This window comes from Neomonachus schauinslandi, chromosome 5, assembly GCF_002201575.2.
Source record: "Neomonachus schauinslandi chromosome 5, ASM220157v2, whole genome shotgun sequence".
Classification (NCBI taxonomy): Eukaryota; Metazoa; Chordata; class Mammalia; order Carnivora; family Phocidae; genus Neomonachus; species Neomonachus schauinslandi.
In genome coordinates this window covers 97,056,099-97,076,831 of record NC_058407.1, presented here as the reverse complement: position 1 = coordinate 97,076,831, position 20,733 = coordinate 97,056,099, and the positions used below count along the sequence as shown (strand labels likewise).

Sequence of the window (20,733 nt, the reverse complement as noted above, 5' to 3'; positions counted from 1 at the left end):
CCTAGACCCCACAGGGAGACACTGTGTAACACCAACAACGGGAATTAATGAGTCTTTTCATCCCTACCTGTCTGTGCCTACAGGTCCATTTCCTGCCTGACGCACCACTGAGTGTGGAAAGTGATATACTTACAAAACGCACACTCTCCCATTGTCTAACTCTGTATTCACTTATGGTTTTCAATTCTGTTTTGGTATGTCCTCTACACATGAATGAATGTTTGCTGACTTTTGAAAAATGGGCTAAAATCCAAACTAGTTACATGGCTAACAAAGCCCCTGTGAGCCGTGCCTCCTGCCTCCCGCTGCACGCACACTGGCATGTGGGCTTCCTCTCATTTCCCCACCCCGGCTTGGCTTTTCCCACCTCGGGACTGGATGACATGTGCTTCCCTCTCCTGGAAAGGTTCTCACATGCCCTCCCCACCTGGCAAACCCCAACCCAACCCTCAGGTCTAAGCTCAAATGTCGCCTTCCCTCACCTCCCTCCACACACCTAAATTGGTTTCCTCTGGTTGGCTCTCTGTCCACCCTGCTCTTTTTCCTCTGTGGGTGCCTCCCAGCTCATACAGCTCTCTTCTGAATCTTCACCATGCTGAAGCCACATGGCGCTAGGACCAGTTGTAGTCACCACTGAATCACCCACCCTCAGCATTCAGTGGTGACTACAACTCATAGCTAGTGATACTCATAGCCAGTGATACTCATAGCTAGTGATACTCAACAGGTATTCACCGGTTGGATGGATGGATGGATGGATGGATGGATGGATGGATGGATGGATGGATGGACGGATGGATAGATGGATGTGTGGATGGGTGGATGGATGGATGGATGGATGTGTGGATGGATGGATAAGTGGATGGGTGGACAGATGTGTGGATGGGTGGGTGGATGAAAAAATGTAGCCTTCCAGAAAGGCTAGGAACCCCTCTACACAACCTAGCCCCATTCCAGGTACAGTGAGACTCTTCCCAAATGTTTCTTGGCAACTGAAGGAGCCGCTGAAAACCCAGATCAGGGATAGCCACTATGGTTCATGGGCTGCCAGCCCCACCCCTACAGACAGCCCTAAGGGATGGCAACGGTCCTCCCAAATGCCCTCAGGTGGGCCTTATAGCCCATTAGGCATCAGTCTGCAGCCCGCTGCCACCATAGATTAGGTGTGGTATGTGGGACCCCTTCTTTCATTCATCATCCCAGGCCCCTTCTAGGTGCTTCCTGCGCACCACAAAACCAAATCCCTGCTGTCACAGAGCTTCTCATATAGTGGGGAGACAGACAATCAAACAAGGACTCAAATACATGACTCAGGAGTGGGCAGCACCGAGTGTTAGGAAGGAAAAACAATGGAAGGGGGTGGAGAGTGGAGGGGGCCGGCCTCATATAGGGTGATCAGGGAGGCCTGTCCAAGGAGGGGACATATGAACAGAGCCCCCAGAGATGTGAGGTAGTTAGAGAAGGTCTTCCGGACAGATGGAAGACCAAGCCGAGATGTCCTGAGACGGAAACAGATTTGGCATTCTGGAGCAACAGCAGGGAGGCCAGTGTGGCTAGAACAGAGCAAGCAAGTAGGGAGTGGTGAGAAATCAGTTTCTGTACCAGAGGTGGCAAATATGGCATCTATTTCAGGTCCCTGACAGAGACATTGTCATTCCTGGCCCCTCTCTGACCAACAGCCCTTCCTGCCTATAGCAGGAATCACAGAACACCCTCAGGTTGGACCATGCCTCAGCCATGGGACACATCCATGGTCCCTGTCCTTCCACCCAGTGCCCATCCTTGGGCTTTCATTGGTGCAGTGCTGGTAAATGCTTACCAACTACCTGAAGGAGGGGGCTCGGGTTGCTGATGTGTAACATCTGTGGATTTCTATGGATTAAATAATGCCCACCATGGCCATTTTCAGGCTACCAATGATGTAATGACCAGCTTGCAAAATTCCTGAAAATGTAACAATCAGATTTCAAGAGTGTTAGGAGTCACCATGTCAACAACCTCAGTTCTTACTAGGTAAGAAGAGCTCCATCCAAGTGCCAGAAGCTGACTGCCCCTGCCTGCTTCTTTCCCCTCCTGTTCACCCTTCCCCATACACTCTCAGGAGCAGCCATGGCCAATCTGGAAGAGCGCCCACATGGCCTAGTTACTCAGGACAGTCCTGGCATAGTCAACATCTAGTACTGCATCCTGGCATAATCACAGGGCCCCACTTGGGATGGTAAATTCAATGGTCAGCCTGCCTGCTGCCCTCCAGCACTAAGCCTGGGATCCAGGTCCCAGCCAGCCCCAGGCTGGCATGTGCTACCCCAGTTCAGAGAGACATGACTCGAGGCTTTAAAAAAAGAAAGCCACCACTTCTATCTCCATTTTTTTAACCCTGAGTCTTAAAAATACTTAATACAGCCATTCAAGTTCACTTCCCATTACATTTTCATATTTTCAGTGTCACTGTTTCTGAGCCCCGCATCAGGCTTATCCACTAACAGAGCTGCGTGACGTGGGCCAGGCCTGTGTGGTCTCACCAGGCCCCTATGCACGTCTAGAACATGGCCATGTGCCACATCAGGTTCCTCACTCAAACTCCAGCACGTAGGTGGCATCAATTATCTTGTTTTTATTTTTGAAAATGAGAAGCATTACCAAAAACAAAAAAAGGAATAAAAAGTCAAAGTATTCTGCACTCTTTCCAGCCCATTTAAATAGCAATCAAAGAGCGTGCCCCAAAAGCCCATAAAGATATCAAATACAAACATTACCCTCTCAGCTGCACCTCTATTAAAAACAAATGTCTAAGAACAGACAATGACAACGTGGGGCAAGGCCCCACCTACAGCCAACCCTACATAAACACCAACAGTTCTGGTTCATTTGAAAATTACTGCCAGTAATAATAAAAAGAGTCTGTCCTGAAAGGCATCTTGAAGGCTGAGCAGACAGTGACCTTTCTCCCTGTGACCAGGGGTCTACAAGCTCTCCATCCTTGACAAAGCTCATCGAGTTTCTCCTGCTTCTTACTTTCTGATCACCAGAGAGGATTCACTGAACTATCAAAATAGCCCCAAAGAGTAATTATTAGCTTACCACCAATGAAGGAATGAGTTGGTCAGGATGAGGAGGGATAAGAAGGTGCCTCCTGTTCTGGAAGACTGCATGAACTGTACACAGCTGTGAACTCGAAGCCCACTATTACACTGTGGGTCACAGCCACAAGAGGGTCCTGGGACTGGGGGAGCAAGCATGATCTGGCATCAGTCAGCCAATCAATCTAGTATTTACTGATCATCTATTATTTAGGCAGTATCATACTACAGTTTGCAGGAACACACAGGAAACATAAACTATAATTCCTACTCTCAGGGGGTGGTTGGGGAGGGCTTATGGCACCTTTGGAGACACAAGAGTATAAGGCATCCAAAGTAGTTAAGGAAAAACTAACCAATGAGAAAAATCCTGACTGTAGGTTGCCTAAGAATCCATGTAAGGAATAAAGGAGGGTCTAAGAGGGAAGTGAGATTTGGGCTGAGACACAAAGGAGGAGTTTCTTTATTGTTTATTGTACATGTAGAGAAAATGGGGAGATAATTCCAGGACCAGAGGCAAATACTGAAAGCATTTGAAAAGGCTCCAGCCCCTGGAAGAGAGAGTAAAGTACTCCCTCTTGACAACAGTCTAAATCAGGGAGCTCAGTGCAGGCTCCACAGAGAGGCATGAGCAGGAGAACTCAGAGGAAACCCAGTGACGTTACCAGGCTCAGGAACAAAGGCAGCCCCAGATACGGAGTAGGGACCCACAGGCTAAGTGTACTACCTCATTTAACACACAGCTTGAAGAAGTGTCAGATGTGGGATACTTTTACTCTTAGATATTTGGACACAATCAGAGTGTGAATGACTCCACGGGGAGTATCTGTCCTTGAGTCCCTCTGCTAACATCAACAATAGGGGGAAGAATGAACAAATTCACTAACTCAATTGACTAACATGGGGACTCCAGCATTTTAAAGCTATGACAGAGAAGTCAGGGTCCAACCTCCAAAATTTATAGGTGAGAAAGCTATAAAATCCAGGACTGCTAAGTAACTTACTGCACCATCCAAAGCAATGACAAAAGAAAGATTCAGCTGTGTTACCTCTCCAAGCTCATGAGTATTCAATCTAGGATGGAGTTTCCCAGAGTATGTTCTGCAGATAACTGGTTCCCTAGGATACCTAGGAATACACCTACAAATAACCTATGAGTGTTCAGCAGGAAAAGAGTGAATAAAATGGAACCGTGTTCTTCACTAAAAGTCTTCTCAGAACTTTTAATTTGTCAGATAAACGGTAATAATTAGTGTTTCTAGAGTTTGTTAGACCATGAACTTATTTTAAAACAGGACCACTGGAACACCTGGGTGGCTCAGGTGGTTAAGCATCTGCCTTCAGCTCAGGTCATGGTCCCGGAGTCCCAGGATTGAGCCCTGCATTGGGCTCTCTACTCAGCAGGGAGTCTGCTTCTCCCTCTACCCCTCACCCTGCTCATATTCTCTCTCTCTCTAGTAAATAAATAAAATCTTAAAAAAAAAAAAAGAAGAAGACCACTGTTCTTCAGTTTAGGCTCTGAGAAATGCTATTCTAGACCATGCTAGCTTAAGTCTCATTTTAGACTCATTAAAGTGAGGTAGGAGCACGGCTGCAGTCAGACAGAGATGAGCCCTAGATCTAACCCCCTCATGCCATGTGACCTTAGGTAAGCTTATTAGCCTCTCTGAACCTGTTCCCTGGGCTTGGGCCTGCATTACCCCAATCTCAGCCTTGGCCTTCACCTGGTCTTCTCCCCTGGGAAGAGTCCCTGAAGCTGGCTGGACATCAGGAGCCAGAGGGAGGGTCTTCCCGTGGAGCTTCTGCAAAAGCCATGCTTACCAAATCAGAATCTCTAGAGTGGCAGTAGTAGGTACCCGAGCACCTTCCAATAATTTACAAACTTAATAGAATTAATATTTTCCTCTAAGGGGCCACTCAGGCTAACCAAAATGCCAAGTGGCTTTGCTTTTTAGCTGGAATTATAGTCATTCAGTGTGGTAACACCAATTTTCTCACACTGATCAGAAATTTCTTTTTTTTTTTTTTTTTTAAAGATTTTATTTATTTATTTGACAGAGAAAGACACAGCGAGAGAGGGAACATAAGCAGGGGGAGTGGGAGAGGGAGAAGCAGACTCCCTGCCGAGCAGGGAGCCCGATGCGGGACTCGATCCAGGGACTCCAGGATCATGACCTGAGCCGAAGGCAGTCGCTTAACCAACTGAGCCACCCAGGCGCCCTGATCAGAAATTTCTTAATGGGAGTTACATATGTTTTCAGTTAATGAAAATGAAAAGATGAATTATTCTTTAATAAATGCTGCTCAGTAGATAAAAGATATTTCCAACCATGAATTCCATGGAGAGACTTAAAGGATGAATGACATTTCTTTTTTGATTTGAATCATCGGCTCATCAGAAATGCACATATATTACTTCATACCAGAATCCACCCTGCACTACAGTTTAACGTGACTCATCAGTTCTTATCCAGAAGCATTTAAGAAATGGCTATACCAAGAATATTCCAGCACCTTATATACACTCATTACTGAAAATAGGTCCCTTCTATTGTTTGTGTCCTTTATATAACAATTATGCTTTAACAACAGGAAAAAGTTTGCTTCCTCTGCCCAAATGGATGCTCATTGCCATGGATTATGTGAGCCACAGTCCTTTCTGCCTTGGCTCCCAGGAAGCTCAAAGTGAAATCTGTCACACTTGCATGAATCACTCTTATTTTCCATTTCTACGATCATCATTTCCCCTGCACTTACTTACTTCCCCCAATTACAGCGTTCTTTGTTATTTGTCCTTTTTTAAAATGATCCATATGCATTTATGACTTTGGTTGTAACCCATCACAAGTCCTGTTTCAGGAAATAGGCTAAGATCTGAATTAACCCCAGGTTCATGGGGGCAGAGCCAGGAGTCAAACTCATGTCTCCATTTGCCACATCTGCTGTCTGTCCCTTGAAATGGGCACCTTTGAGGCCTCCCTCCTGTACTGCGGGGCTGAGCAGCGTTCCTGCTGGCTCCTCCAGGGACTGTATCACGGACCTCACGTATGCAGCCATTATGTTTAAGGACGCCCCAAGGAGCCATGCTCTAGGAAACAGAAATCCCCCAGCACACAGTGCAAAGGCCATCTGTTCCTGCCTCTCCCCAGATTCCATGTCTGGGCTTCTGGCGGCCTTGGCAGGTCGAAAGAACTGGGTAGGATTTCCCCCAACACTGCAGATGCTGGCTGTGAAGGGAAACAGCAGGAAACAGCCACCCAATTTTTGCCAACCGTGCTGCCCTCTGCACCTCACATATGACCAACAATAGCGACAGAAGTCATAGTACCAGCTATCATGTGTTGCATGCGCCACTATGCTAGGTATCCTACATCAGGACGGCTCCTTACAACAGCCCACCACAACATTTACTACTCCTGTTTTGGAGATGAGGTTTGCTCTAAGGCTGCTTTCCTAAAAAGGTAGAACTTGCTAGAAGTTAACAGCCTCTACCTGCATGCAAAGGGCTCATAAGCTAAAGTCCTCACAGGCTCCTGGGAACAGCAAATGTGGCCCCTGAAACATCAGTCTCTCTACTGACAACAGCCGTAAGTTTTGACAGACTGGACAAAAGTGATTTTCACCCACCCCAGGCATGTTGCTTCATCCAAATTCAGTGGACTCTGGCTGGATTAACATGATTTCATGAATAAGAATAGATTCCGTTACCTCCCCCTTGTCTGTTCCCAGCCTTGTCTCTGCTGTAGGGAGCACTTGGAGAATAAGTGAAATAAGCGGTACAAGGGGGGATGTTCATTCATGTGAATAAAAAGTTTATGAGAGAGAAACATCAATGCTGTTAATGAGCAAAGCTGAGAAAGCACCCATTTCAAACCTTCCCGAGCTGCCTGGGGCCAAAGGCCAGGCCTCCCCACCCGGTTCCTGTGCATGGATGTTGAGTATGTCTCACAAAATGCTGGCTCTCCTGTTGTTGTTTTTGGAAAATAAATGCTTCCTTCCAAGGTTCCCCCTCCCGGTTAATATCTGTGTTCAGGACTCCGAGTCCCTGGACACATTACTATGGATTTGTCCAGGTTTGAGATCTCAATTTTGTGATTTCCTCCCCATCTTCCTGGTCTCTCCAGACCCTGCTGAGTTATGATACAAACCTCCACCAGCCTGGGGAATGCTCAACTGATCCTGCGCCATGCCTCAGTCTTCCTCCGTGTTCCCCTGGCCACCAGGATGTGCCCCTATGCAAATGTAGTTTATTCTCCTCGTAGTCACTTCCCAAACCCACTAAAACAGGAGGGAAATGCCACTAGCCTCAATGCTAGCCTTGTGCAGACTGCCCTGTCTCGTCCTCTCTGTCTAGGCCCCCTTCTCATCTCAGAAACTGGGTGAAACCCCCACCTCTACCCTTGTACTCAGGTTCTCAGATTGACTGTGAAAAACATACGCATCCTACCCTGCCGACTGAGTTATATCCCCCCTCTCCTGGTCATGACATCTCCTGTGAGGCCAGCCATTGCATTATATGGTACAAAGATCGGGCCGCGTGGCTTGAGCCACAGAAGGATGCCACAACAGCCCACCTGTGTCAAGTCTGGGACCCAGAAACTTTGGGGGAAAGTTCTTTCTGTTATATCTGCAGCCTTCTAGGAGCCACCACCTGGCTTTGCTGTCCCCAGACTCCCTGGCTCATCGTATTTATATAGAGACCTGTGCTGGCTAATGAGTTGCCATTTGAGACAGTATTTAATTCATGCTTTGCTCTCTGGGTATGTGTGTTCCTCCTGTTGTGCCCTTTGACTGTAAGCTCTCTGAGAGCCTGGATTATTTCTGTGCTCTGCAGTGTCTCTCCAAAGATCCTCTAACAGTGGGCCCTCCAGCGGTGCTGACTGCAGGGAAGCTGACTGGGGGATTAGGAATCGAAAATGCACACCAAAATATTCGAGGGGGTGCCTGGGTGGCTCAGTTGGTTAAGCGACTGCCTTCGGCTCGGGTCATGATCCTGGAGTCCCGGGATCGAGTCCCGCATCGGGCTCCCTGCTCGGCAGGGAGTCTGCTTCTCCCTCTGACCCTCCCCCGTCTCATGCTCTCTCTCTCTCTGTCTCATTCTCTCTCTCAAATAAATAAAATTTTTTAAAAAAAAGAAAGAAAATGCACACCAAAATATTCGAGTACACAGACACAATGATAAACTCCTATATTTCCATAGCACTGCTTAGGGGTTAGAGTCTTAGAACAACATTCTAAGAGAGGCACCTGGGTAGCTCAGCCGGTTAAGCGTCTGCCTTCGGCTCAGGTCATGATCCCGGGGTCCTGGGGTCGAGCCCCGCATCGGGCTCCCTGCTCGGCGGGAAGTCTGCTTCTCCCTCTCCCTTTGCTGCTCCTCCCTCCCACTGCTTGTGCTCTCTCTCTCTCAAATAAATTTTTAAAAATTAAAAAAAAAAAAAGACCAACCTTCTAAGAAAAATAGGGCAGGTATTATTACACCCATCTCATAGATGAGGAACTGGGGCTCCAAAAGAGGAAGTGACATCCCAAAGTCACACTGCAAATACCTGCAAAACCAAGGCGAGAAGTCTGGGCTTCTGAGGACTCGCCTAGCCCAGTGCCTGCCACCCAACGCCTCCAAAAGGAAAAGGAAGGGGGGCCGGGAACAACCTAACTGCCCATCCACAGATGAATGGATAAAGAAGATGTGGTATGTGTGCACAGTGGAATCTCACTCAGCCATGAGAAACAAGGACATCCTGCCATTTGCGACATGGATGAACCCTGAGTACAGGATGCTAAGTGAGATTAAGTCAGAGGAAAAAAATGTACTGTAGGGTCACCTGTGTGGCTCAATCATTAAGCATCTGCCTTCAGCTCAGGTCATGATCCTGGGGTCCTGGGATCGAGTCCCACATTGGGCTCCCTGCTCTGCGGGAAGCCTGCTTCTCCCTCTCTGACCCCATCACCCTGTCACCCCCCGCTTGTGTTCCCTCTCTTGCTGTCTCTCTCTGTCAAATAAATAATAATAATAAATCTTTTTTAAAAAATGTACTGTGTACTACCACTTATATGTGGAATCTAAGAAGCCAAACCTGCAAAAATAGAGAGTAAAGTGTGGTTACCAAGGAACCAGGGAGGAGGAGTTTAACGGTTCCTACTTGCAACAAGTAGGAAATAAGCGCTAGAGATCTAATGCAGAGTATAGTGACTACAGACAAGGATGTTGTATTATACCCAGACTAGAACTTAATTATTCTAACCACTAAAAAGAGTAATTATGTAACAAAGATGTTAATTATTGCTACAATGATAATCATATTACAATACATAAATGTACCAAATTTACAGGCTGTAGATCTTAAATTTACACAAGGTTATGTCAAATATATTTGAATTATTTTAAAAATGAAAAAAAAAAGACAAAGAAGGAGGGAAATTCAGAGAAGGCTGCATTGTAATATGTCCTTGCCCTCATCATCTCATCTACAAATTCAAGTGCAGGCACTACCTAAAACTACAGATAGTTCCAGTACACTAAGCATATGGGGGCACATAAATCTGCGGGAAGATAGGTCATTTAAGCAGATCTATGCTCTCAAAGGCATGAGCCTGTGAAAGGACAAGCAGAGACCAGGGGTAGGAACTACATGGGGGCTGAGTCTGGGAATGAGGAGGAGAAGAAGGTGGTAGAGAAATGAGAGGTATGGCAGGATGTCCCAAGAACAGCGAAGGAGGCTAGGAAAAGGCATCAGGAGAGAGGTAGAAGGGGAGAGAAGAAGGATGGGAAGGAGAGCAAAGAAGAAAGAGACATAAGAGGGAACAGAAGAATACACACTTTTTCTATGTCTCTAGCTTTCCTCCTATAAGGAGCGTCCTGGGAGATAGAAGCCATAGCATGGGCATTAGAGTTTTGCTCACCTTCTTTCCAAGGATCAGCCAGCAAAGATAAAACACAAGAAGCAAGATACAAATAGAATGAGATTAAGAGAACGTTTGATACTCACATAAACCAGAGAAAGGAGAAGAAATATACTGAAGTTAGAAGCAGAAGAAAGAAAAGTGAAAGGGTTGGCCAGGTTAGGACACCACCAGGGGGAAGCAGAAGCTTCCATCCGAGACTGATACTTGGGATGAGTCGAGGAGAGCATCAGTGGAGGAGGAGTAGAGGGCCATGACAAAGATGGCCTGCATTTGAGGACCATGGGCTTAGGAGCAAGAGGTCCAAAACTAGGAGACAACACAGCAGTGCAACTGAAGGGGAAAAGACCCTGGTGTGGTCCTTGTGAAAACAAGACACTCCGACAGGTGACCCCAAAACATTTACTTTTTATTGGCAGAATGTCTGTAGCTAATATTCATGTCTGTATTTGTTCACTGTTTGAGAGTCATTTGTCCACCTGCCATGAAGGTATCATCTGTCTTAATAAGCCTATAAAAACAGAACCCACAGACTTTACCCTTCTTGAGTAGGGCATTCATGATGGTGGCACACATGCTGGTATTTGATGAGTGAACTGTGATGGAGAGAGTAATCTGTTGGTAGAGAAGATGGTATAAATATAGCCAATGATGCTCATCAAAATGGCATTGCTGACTCTGAGGATGGCAATGATAGTGCACACAGTGATAAGAAGGCAGGTGGTAACAGTCGTGGTGCAGAAGGCAGCAGACATGGAGTTCTGTTCATGACGGGGGTGGGAATCATGGTGATGGTGGTTGGAATGAGGAAAACGATCTCTGCAAAGCTAGGTCACCACTTATAAAACAGTGTTTGTGTGTGTGTGTGTGTGTGGGTGCGTGTGTGTGTGTGAATGACAGGGAGACACAGAGACAAAGAATCAGAGAAAGAGAGAGACAGAGAGACATCATCTATATATCACCCATCGTTAAACTAGAGTAGAATCTGCCCCAGGACCCTTCCTAGAGACATTGCAAATGGCCAAAGTCCATAGCCATTCCTTTCCCCTAAAATGCCTAATAAAAAAAGAATGGTAAATCTGTGGACACTTTTCCTTTCTCTTTGGAAGGATTTGCTAAATTTTGTTATACAAGGACACTCACCTACAAATTCCCTGGGGAGATTTTAAAATCATACATAAACTATGTTGGCTGAAATGAAGCTCAAAAATCATCTGAACTGTGTGGTTCTCAACTCAAATATGCATCAGAACCTACTAGGGTTTTTTTTTTCCCCCACAATACTGATGCCAGAACCTCATTCCATATGAACCACCTGAATCAAAATCCCAGAGGAGGGACACCGGCATGAACATTTTAAAAACATTCCCCAGATGATTTTTTTATCAACTCTCCTGATTAAGAACCTTCTATTTTACAGATGAGACAAGTGGAAGCGACCACCACACAGTACTTAGTGGCAGGGTCACAACCAGAATAGGGATCTTCGCAGCAAGTTTGGTGCTATTCTCCCTGCATGCTGCTGACCCAATCACCCAATCAGCAAGGCTGCTGTCTGCTCTCATTGCTAAATTTGCCGCCCCACAAAAAAAAGTGCTTGGCAGGGTTGGGACACCAAGAAGAGGGAGAAAAGAGGTATAACAGAGAAACCAAGAAGCTGCACCAGGGCAATATCTGGCTTCTCGTGAAGTACATCCCAGGTGGAGCTCCAAGGTGAAGGGATCTCCCAAGCCCAGCCCCTCTCTGCACCCCAACTTTCTTCCCCACCCTACCCACATCATTGCCCCATACTTAGGGTCCCTCGGGAGTCAAGTGCAATTTCAACTCCACAAAACCTCATCCCCCAAACTCTGGCCTTGTCCCCACACTATTCCCATCCAGCCAGCCCTCAGGAGGCCTCCAAACCCAGAAGAAACATCCTCATACTTTCTTGGTGGGGACTTTGATCTTCAAGAACTCCGCCTCTCTGGCCAGCACCTGCCACGGGGCGTGTATCCGGACAAAGATGGATCCCTGGCTTTTACTCTGTAAGGTACAAAGAAAGAAGAAATGGAAACACTTAGAAGGACATAGCTTAAATTCCTGTCTCCCCAACTCTCCCGAACTAGAAGCCCTGACCTGGTGTTTCTTCAGTTTCTGGTGTTTGTTTTGTTTAAACTTCACCAGGACCCAGTCCCCTCCCACCTGTATCCCCTTCACCAGCTCTGTTCCAGAAAGGCTCTCATCAAAAACCACAGAGTACTGTTCCCAAAGTGTGGTCCCTGGAGGCTTGGTGGCTTCAGAGGAAAAGAAGAATGAAAACGAGTCTGTGCACAGATTTGAAATGTAAGCAATTGTGATTTTCACATTAATCTTACTACACTCAGCAGAGCAGTTAGAGGAGTTACCTTTGCTGGCATTCGGTGAGCAGCCTGCCATTCATCCCATTCACACAGTTTCATTGTTTATTGTTAAGTCTGTATCTGTGTTCCCATTGTGCCATGTCATAGCCCCAGATGACAAAAGTGGCTCACCAAAGCCCAAAAGTAATGATATAAATAATAATGTAAACAGTACAGTGCAAAATGACATCATAAACATAAATCATGAACAGGGCTCCAGTGTGAACACAGATTATGAATCTATGTCCCAGCATAAGTGATTCTGTGAGTGTAGTGATTTCACCCAAAAATGGAAAGGAAAGGAAAGGAAATGCAGTGATGAGTATTTGAAAATCAGGTCTTATTGACTCAGTAATCCTCGTCATAGTGTCTGTGATAAAAAATTCGTTGGATTATGACAAGAAGCCATCAGTTTCTCCCCATCTTCAAATAAAGCCTCAAATTCTTTTCGAAACAAGCACACAAAGAAAACTACTCCTGACATTAATTCAATTAGTTTTGTCACTACAGAATGAGAAGAAACCAAAACAAGTCAGAAAAATGGGCAAAAGCCCCATTCTTGGTAAGAAGCTTCTAAAACCACCTGCAGAATTCATTACAAACACGGTGTTCACAGAGAAAGCAGAACAAGCCAACGGCACCATTGCTTCATCAGGTGACTGCTGGAGATCACACGGAACCTGGGCACCAGGGTGGGAAGATGCTGGTGTGCCAGCCAGCCTGCCACTGACATCGGCGTGCAGCTGAGGGGCAGTGTGGGAATCCGGTCCTAGTGCGTGTACTCTACAGAGAGAACGCTTGCAGCTTCTTGTTCTGCTGACCTCCTACACCCCCTGAGGCTTCTACTGAATTCCTGCGTATTTTGTGAAGCAGGAAGCACAGAGACCAGTACTGAGAAGACACCAACTCTACGTGCAGCAAAGGTGTTACCGCTCACGTAAAAGCAGGTGTCCCCTTTGAAAATCATTCTCCAGCTTCATTCACAAAGAATGAATGTGTTCAGGGTGCCCGGGTGGCACAGTGGGTTAAGCTTCCAACTCTTGGTTTCGGCTCAGGTCATGATCTCAGGGTTGTGAGATCAAGCCCTGCATCAGGCTCTGGGCTCAGTATAGAGTCTGAGATTCTCTCTCTCCCTCTCCCTCTGTCCCTCCCACTCATTCTCTCTCTCAAATAAAGAAATCTTTAAAAAAAAAAAAGAAAAAAAAAGAAAGAACGAATGTGTTCAACAATCCACCCTCTGGTCTTGATTCTGTGTTGAAGGTAACAGCGGAAGCCAGCCACACACAGCCTCTGGGCATCTGCTTCTCTAGTGTTCTGGGCAGAAAAATAGGTGGCAACCAAAGGACTGCATTCCCCCACAGAAGTACTCGGACCATGATGATGCTCACATGGCAATGAGTAAGATTAAAGAGATACTTTACAATGTTCGTAATGCAAGTGAAGACTATCTCTATGATTCTGAATAGCAGTCCCACAATATATTCAGTAATTCACACATCCAGAACCTACCTAACCCCCGCCACTTTGGGGATGAAAGCTTGTGATTTATAAGGGAGAAGGAGGAAGAAGAAACGAAGATTTTGCACGAAGACTGAACTGTGCTATGAAAGTCCTGGAGAGTTTGCAAACATCTGAAAATTATAACAATAATCGTGATGTGTATTTACTGAGTGAGTATCATGTACCAGGACAGAGCTAGATGGTCATGTACTTTAGCACAAAGAATATTCACAGCCATGCTGTCAGCAGGTATTATCACCTACCCCATTTTACAGTTGAGGAAATCAAGGCAGGAAAATTTAAATTGTTGGTCCAAAGTTACATAGATAATGTGATAAAAAAGTATTCAGATCCAAGCAGTCCATGCTCTACCTGATGATTTTCTTGTCCACGGAAGACAGACATAACATGTTCCAGGCAGAGTTACAAACCACCTCCAAGGGCTGTAACAGATCATAAAGACATGGTTTTTGGACTAAAGTCAAATCAAAAGGTGGATAAGGCAGTCCTAAGATGAAACACTCAACTTTCCAGCTTCCAAGGATGACATTGTTCTGCCAAAACACTGGAAGTGGCTTTCAGCAAGAATCTCCTCAATTTCTAAGTCTGTCTATGGTTAAACATCCAGGATTACTAGACGGAGTCATCCATCACTTGCTCCCACTTCTAACTGTAATTTAAGCTTTTCTAATTTAGTGAAAATGAAGGATAAGAAAGGAAACCATCTGGCAAGCTGACCTGTAGCCCCAGCTCTCCATCATGGCCCCAGGAAAGACGTTTTTGGTGAAAGATGGCAAACAGTACCATCCTTCTCACAGAGATGAAATCATGACTATTACTGATTTTAATATATGATGTTTTGTCCTTACTTTTAAATTGTGATGAATGTCCCCGGGATTTTTAGGTGAAAGGTAAAATTGTTTAGCCATTGTGATTTTAGAGGGTCTATTAATTGTAATCTGACCTCTTTGCTACTTCCCTCCAGCAAAGTATACTTCTCCTTCTTCTTCTCAAATGGGACTTGTTTTAAATGAAGATAAAAGCTGGAATGCAATCGTGCGGTGCTAACATCCAGTTGTGTCCCTGTCAATCCATGCAATATTGTTACCCTCTCATAAAAAGAAAATCACACAAGCTGACCTGAAATGTTAGCTGGTGTGATTGGCTATGTCTCCCGGAGAAAAACAAATACTTAAAAACCCCTGAGCAGAACCATCACCAAATGCAGAAGCTCTTTTTACTAACCCAGGAATCTAAAATTGAAGGGAAACACAGATCCAGCTTTAAGGGAGGGGAAAAAATGGTTTCCTTCTTCTCTAGGCCCAACTGATGTCCATTCTTGCCCATATTCGGATTCTTTCGGGCAGAGCAGGGGAGTGGGAAGAGCTTGGGCTCCAGATAAAAACAGATTCAGATCTGAATCCTGGATTTTACAGCTGTAGGATGTTGGACAATGCACTGAACCAAATGAGCCTCAGTTTCTTTATCTGAATACTGACAAAAAACACTGCAGGTCTGTTGTGAGGATTAGAGATAAGGTTTCTGCCAAGTCCCTGCTACGGGGCCTGGAATGTGGGCCAGGCGAGAGGTCAGCCACCTGACTAAAATGACTGCAGGGACAACATGCTCCTCTAGCACAGGGCTGGGGATACAAGAGGTCCTCCCTGAATTCCCACAGTCAACAGAAAGACTCAGGGAACACCAGTTCCTGCTACATTACGATGGTGACTAAGTAATCCCTCTTTACTGCCCATGAACTTTTAAAATTATCAACAGGGTCTCAAAATGTCCCATGTGTCCTAAAGGAACTCATGGGTGCAAAATATAGCGCATCTCCAGGCTTTGAGGACGAGGTCAGAAAACATGGCTTTCTGAAACTAACACGAAATTCAACATAAAGTAGGTAAAAGATGGCATATCAGAGCATATAGCCCATCTCTAGAAGAGATTTTATAAATACCTTATCAATGTGACTGGAGGGGCTCCCAAACCTCATCAGGCAACTAAAATTCAAGTCCATAGAAAAGAAACTGTAACATGTCATTTGGTTCTGGTCATCAGACAAAGGAGAACCAGTGCCTAAAGATTTCTGCAAGCAAGCACAAGCACATCCATCTTGGGGATGCAACTATCCCAGCCGCAAAAAATGTGAAATAGACAACAGAGCCAGAAAAATCTCTCCCGCTCAGTTGAAATGTCTCACAAAACTGTGCTACTGCTTTCACCATGATTCTATTTTCATAAAACCCTACAAATTCTGTTTCTCCATCTCCTGGGTGTCAGGAAAAGGTACCCAAGAAGAGGATGCAGGCACTCTGGTGAAGGAAATGAATAGCATGTATAGAAAAAACAAAAACAGTACATGTAGGGTTCCATTCATACTTTCAGGCATCCACGGGTGTGTGTGGGGGGGGTGTTGAAAGGTATCCCCATGGATAAAGGGGCCTCCTGTACTCCTCAATCATAACCTGACTTTCAGCTCTCTCAGTCTCTTTTAAGTTGTGCTGTCAGTTGGTTTCCTAGACCTGTTCACCACTAACTAAATCAATGGAACAAGGAGTTCACAAAGCAAAGTCGGGTCCCCATTTGCACCTGTGCCCTGCCTAATCAGCCAGTGTCCCAACCTCTCCCTCCTCCCTTCCTCTCTAAAGTCACCTTGACAGCAGGCCTGATCATAGGCACCTTCTCTAACACATCAGCACCTCTGCCCTCTCCCTGGACTCCAGCCCCACAGCCCTTCCCATGGGTTTCCAAGTGCTCCAGCCAGCGTCCCACTTCAGAACCTCCTCACACACCGTTTCCTCCCCTGCAAAGTCCTCCCCTGCCCTCAGACCCAGCCAACTCCTAACTGCTTCTCAGCTGAAACATTACTTTCTCCAGGAGGCGTTTTCTGAACCCTGGATTATGCCTGCTCCCCGCTCTTGCCTGCCTGGCCCCTGTCCTCCTCCATAGCACTGGCCGCCAGCGCAGTCACTGTCACTAGGTGTCTAATGCTTGTCTTCCTGACTAGACCTTAATCTCTAGGAGGACAAAGAACGTGTCTATCCTGTTGGCAGCTTTGTCCTCAGCAGCCAACACAGTACCAGCAAACAGTACAAACTCAGTAAGTATGCAGTATAACTTCAATAGGCACAGATGCCTCGTTAGTTCTGCTTGGGTCCTGTGATTAATTTCTAAAAATTGGCTACCACAGCCCAGAAAATAATTGGTGACCTTTGGCCAACCACATTTAAATCTAGTTCTATTTCAAGAGAATAATTCAATTACTCTTAAATGTCATTTCTGAATCTTTTTCTCATGTTAATGGAAGTTATTCAAGATTCCACCTGACCAGGAACCTTATGAAGGCCTTGCAGGAGGGCCTCTCCATTCCCGTCAGTAGCCCCTGGTCCTCGCTGTGTTTACAGACCACTGCTCCCTTTCCTGGAGGCCTAACCCACCTGCACACGTGAATTCTTGTGCTCACAAAATGCAATTTGAACTGAGCTGGGACTGCACATACCTTGAACCTCTCTGCCTTACAGCCTTAAAGGGTGTTGTAGCATTAAGGAAAAGAACCAAGGATACTTTGGAAAATAAAAGGGACTTCAAATGTAAAAGTCTTTGGTATCTTTACTTGCCAAGCATCAGAATTCCATGGTACCATTCAGCATCCCCGCGCAGACAGCTCAAAGCAGAGCCAGCTGATGGGCATGGTGAATTTCAGAAGAATGAACTGATTTGACCAAAGGACTCTGGAGATAAAGAGGCCTCCAAAGATAGCTAACATATCTTCCTCAAATAACAAATGAAGACCTAGAATGCAGGAGGCTCAGCTGCTTGGACATGGACATACAGCTAGTGAGCAGCAGAGCCAGGAATGAAACCCAGGTCTCCTGATACCGGGGCCCATTCCACAGTTCCTGAGCGGGATGGTACCACACATCCCCGAGGGCTCCCAATCCATCAGAGGGCAATCCTGCAGACTCTCCCTTCACAGGAGAGTAGGTAAATGAGGGATGGAGGAACAGCAGCACTGGGGGAGGGAACTGCGCCCCAGCCACCTCTCTCCAGTGTTCCAGCTACTTCTCAAAGCCCTTGGCAGGGACCAGAGGCCGAGTGCTCCTGGTGAGATTCTCCGTATTGTTTATGTCTTGCTGTTGTTATCCAAAGACTGCATGTGGCTTTGCAAGACCACATCTTCCCTCTAGAGAAACAAGAATGAATGGGAGGCAGCCCCAGCCAAACACTGGAAACCGATATTCCACAAGCCTCCTTCCCACAGAGGCCTGCCAAGCCACCTCAATGCTGACCCCAGACGCCTGAGTGTACTCTGGTCCCGGCCCCGCTGTGAGCCGAGAACATCAGCTGCAGCACATCGTGGCCCAGGAACAGGGCTGCCAGAGGAAGGGTGGGGAGATGAGCATGTAGACAATGGAGAGGGACAAAGCAGGGCCAGACTCGCCTAAGATAGCACCAACCTCGGTCACCTTGAACGGCAGGGACCACAGGCATATGGTCCCACAGCAAGGGTGAGAGAAGCCCTCAGTGACTCCCACATTCGTGGATTATCTGGGAGGTCCTGGATGAGAGCAAGGGAACCTCCTCTTGAACCCTAGCCTCTCCAGGCCAAGGTGGGGATGGGTCAGCAGAGGCAGAGGGCAGGACCAAACGCCACTGCACCCTGTCCCAGAAACACCCCAAAATATCCGCAGCATGTCCCCTCTTATAGGAAAGGCTTCACCTCGTCCCCAACCAAAGACTCGGAACAATCTAGCCAGGGTCTTGCAGAAATGAAAATTCAGCCCATCTTCTCCTTTTTTCAAAGCAAACAGCCATCATAAAAGCTCCTGGAAGGGGAGGACACTCAGGGCTGGGAGGATCCCTTGGGTCAGCTACCAAAACGGACACGTGCCCAGAAGCGATTATCTCTAGACCCATTCAGAAGTGTTGACTCTGTATCACCTATCACTGCACTCCACACAGGAGCCTTCCAGAAAACCTCCTCTCAAAGGCCAGGTGGAGATGAAGTAGTGAGGGCGAACCCAGGAAAACTGAAGAGTCAGACCCTCTTACACACCAAGGTCTGAGAGAACCTGTTCCCCCCGCCAATCCCTGAGCAGAGGCCCCCAAGGACAGCACGGCACCCAGGGAGGAGTGCCACACAGACAGAGTGGGATTAACTGTTCTCTGGGCTTCACTCTACTTCAAAAATCCTGCAGAAGAAATGAGAGAAAATCTTCACCATATATGACATGATGTGGGAAGGCTGTGGGTACTTGGACCTGAGGACCAAGTCTTGGAGCCCGGCTCTGTCACTTACCAGCTGCACCATTTATGACGAGTCCCCAAAACTCTTGAAACTCAGAGACAATGTTAAAATAATCGTAATAACAAACACCACCTGGAGGACAAAAGGATGAACGGTACAAAGACACACACAGAATCTCTCAGGGGGTAGATACGCTCATTACCTCGATTCTGATGATGGCTTCACAGGTGTGTACATACATCAGAACTCAACAGATTCGATGCTTTAAATATTTGCAGTTTAGGGCGCCTGGGTGGCTCAGTTGGTTAAGCGACTGCCTTCGGCTCAGGTCATGGTCCTGGAGTCCCTGGATCGAGTCCCGCATCGGGCTCCCTGCTCGGCGGGGAGTCTGCTTCGCCCTCTGACCCTCCCCCCTCTCATGTGCTCTCGCTCTCTCATTCTCTCTCTCTCAAATAAATAAATAAAATCTTCAAAATAAATAAATAAATATTTGCAGTTTATCACATATCAGTTACACCTTGATAAAGTTCGAGGAAAAAATGTAAAATAATGCCATACTTCTCACAATTTTTTTGTTTTGGAAAAGATCCTTATTTTTCATTAAGATATGCTAAATAAATATGCTATTTATTTAACAATATGCCATATGTTAGTTTTTAGTTAATAAATAAATATTCAGAAGTTAATACTGATCCTATGGTATCTCAGAAGCAAATGAGATTATATAAAGTATTCTGCAAACTATAACGTATATATAAAAAGGATTTTCTTAGGAGTGAACTCAGGGGCAGCCACTGCCAAATCTCTGCCTTGGTACTCAAAGTACAGAGCCTGCCCCTGCCTTTGGACCACAGAACATATGCCCTTGACCTCCGTGGGGATCCTACCAAGCTTCTTGGGTCCTACCTGAGAGAAATCACAGCCGAGCCCACCACAGCAACAGTTTCTGGCATGTACCTCAACAGCACCAAGTGAGGTCAAAGATAAAAGAGAATGTTTATCTTAGGAGTTTGCAATGTATAAACAGAACTCAGGAGCCAGGGACCAAATTTCTACAAAAACAGAGGATAAAAATCCATAAGCCCTTCAGATGTTGGCAGAAAGGACAGGGCCTCTCCCCAAACTAAGGAAGGCTAGGAGGGGCTGAGGACCAGGCTTCAGGCATACAGGCCCAGCCCCAGACAGAGGGGAAAAGGTCACAGATAATCCATGAGCAAAGACCAGAGGAAAATGCCGGTCCTTCCTATTCGTCACAGGGAAAGTATTTTGGACAGTCGACATCCCACAAGTGGAATCAGATGCTGTAGAAGGGTCGCTCTCAGTGGGCTTCCCACTCGCCCCCAGCAGGACGCTGTGAGCATTTTAATGCCCAGAGGAAGGGAGGGCAGATAGGGGGAGTGGGCATCTCCCCACTGGGCAAATGGAAAACAGGGACACCATTGGGTGGCTTACACATACGCTGACCAAGGATGATCCCTAGGTCCTGGGTGGGCTGGGACAGTCCCAGTTTACTTCTCTTGCCTCATTATCCCATCCCATAGAGCACCTAGCATTATCAGAAATGCCCCAGATCGGAAGGTCAATCCTAGGGTCACCCCGTGGATCAGCCATGAGTATCACT

At 46.4% G+C, this 20,733-nt stretch overlaps 1 protein-coding gene across 3 annotated transcripts in view; it reads right to left on the bottom strand.

Moving 5' to 3' along the window:
• Window positions 1–20,733, bottom strand: part of ANO2 (anoctamin 2) — a 324,700-nt gene that overhangs the window by 256,753 nt on the left and 47,214 nt on the right. For 2 of the 3 annotated variants that reach the window (XM_021690626.1, XM_044915480.1), the window contains exon 3: window positions 11,907–12,005. The exons of the other annotated variant lie outside the window; for it this stretch is intronic. In XM_021690626.1, the coding sequence (XP_021546301.1) occupies window positions 11,907–12,005 (99 nt within the window). The remainder of the gene's footprint in view (window positions 1–11,906; window positions 12,006–20,733) is intronic. 3 annotated transcript variants of the gene reach the window in all.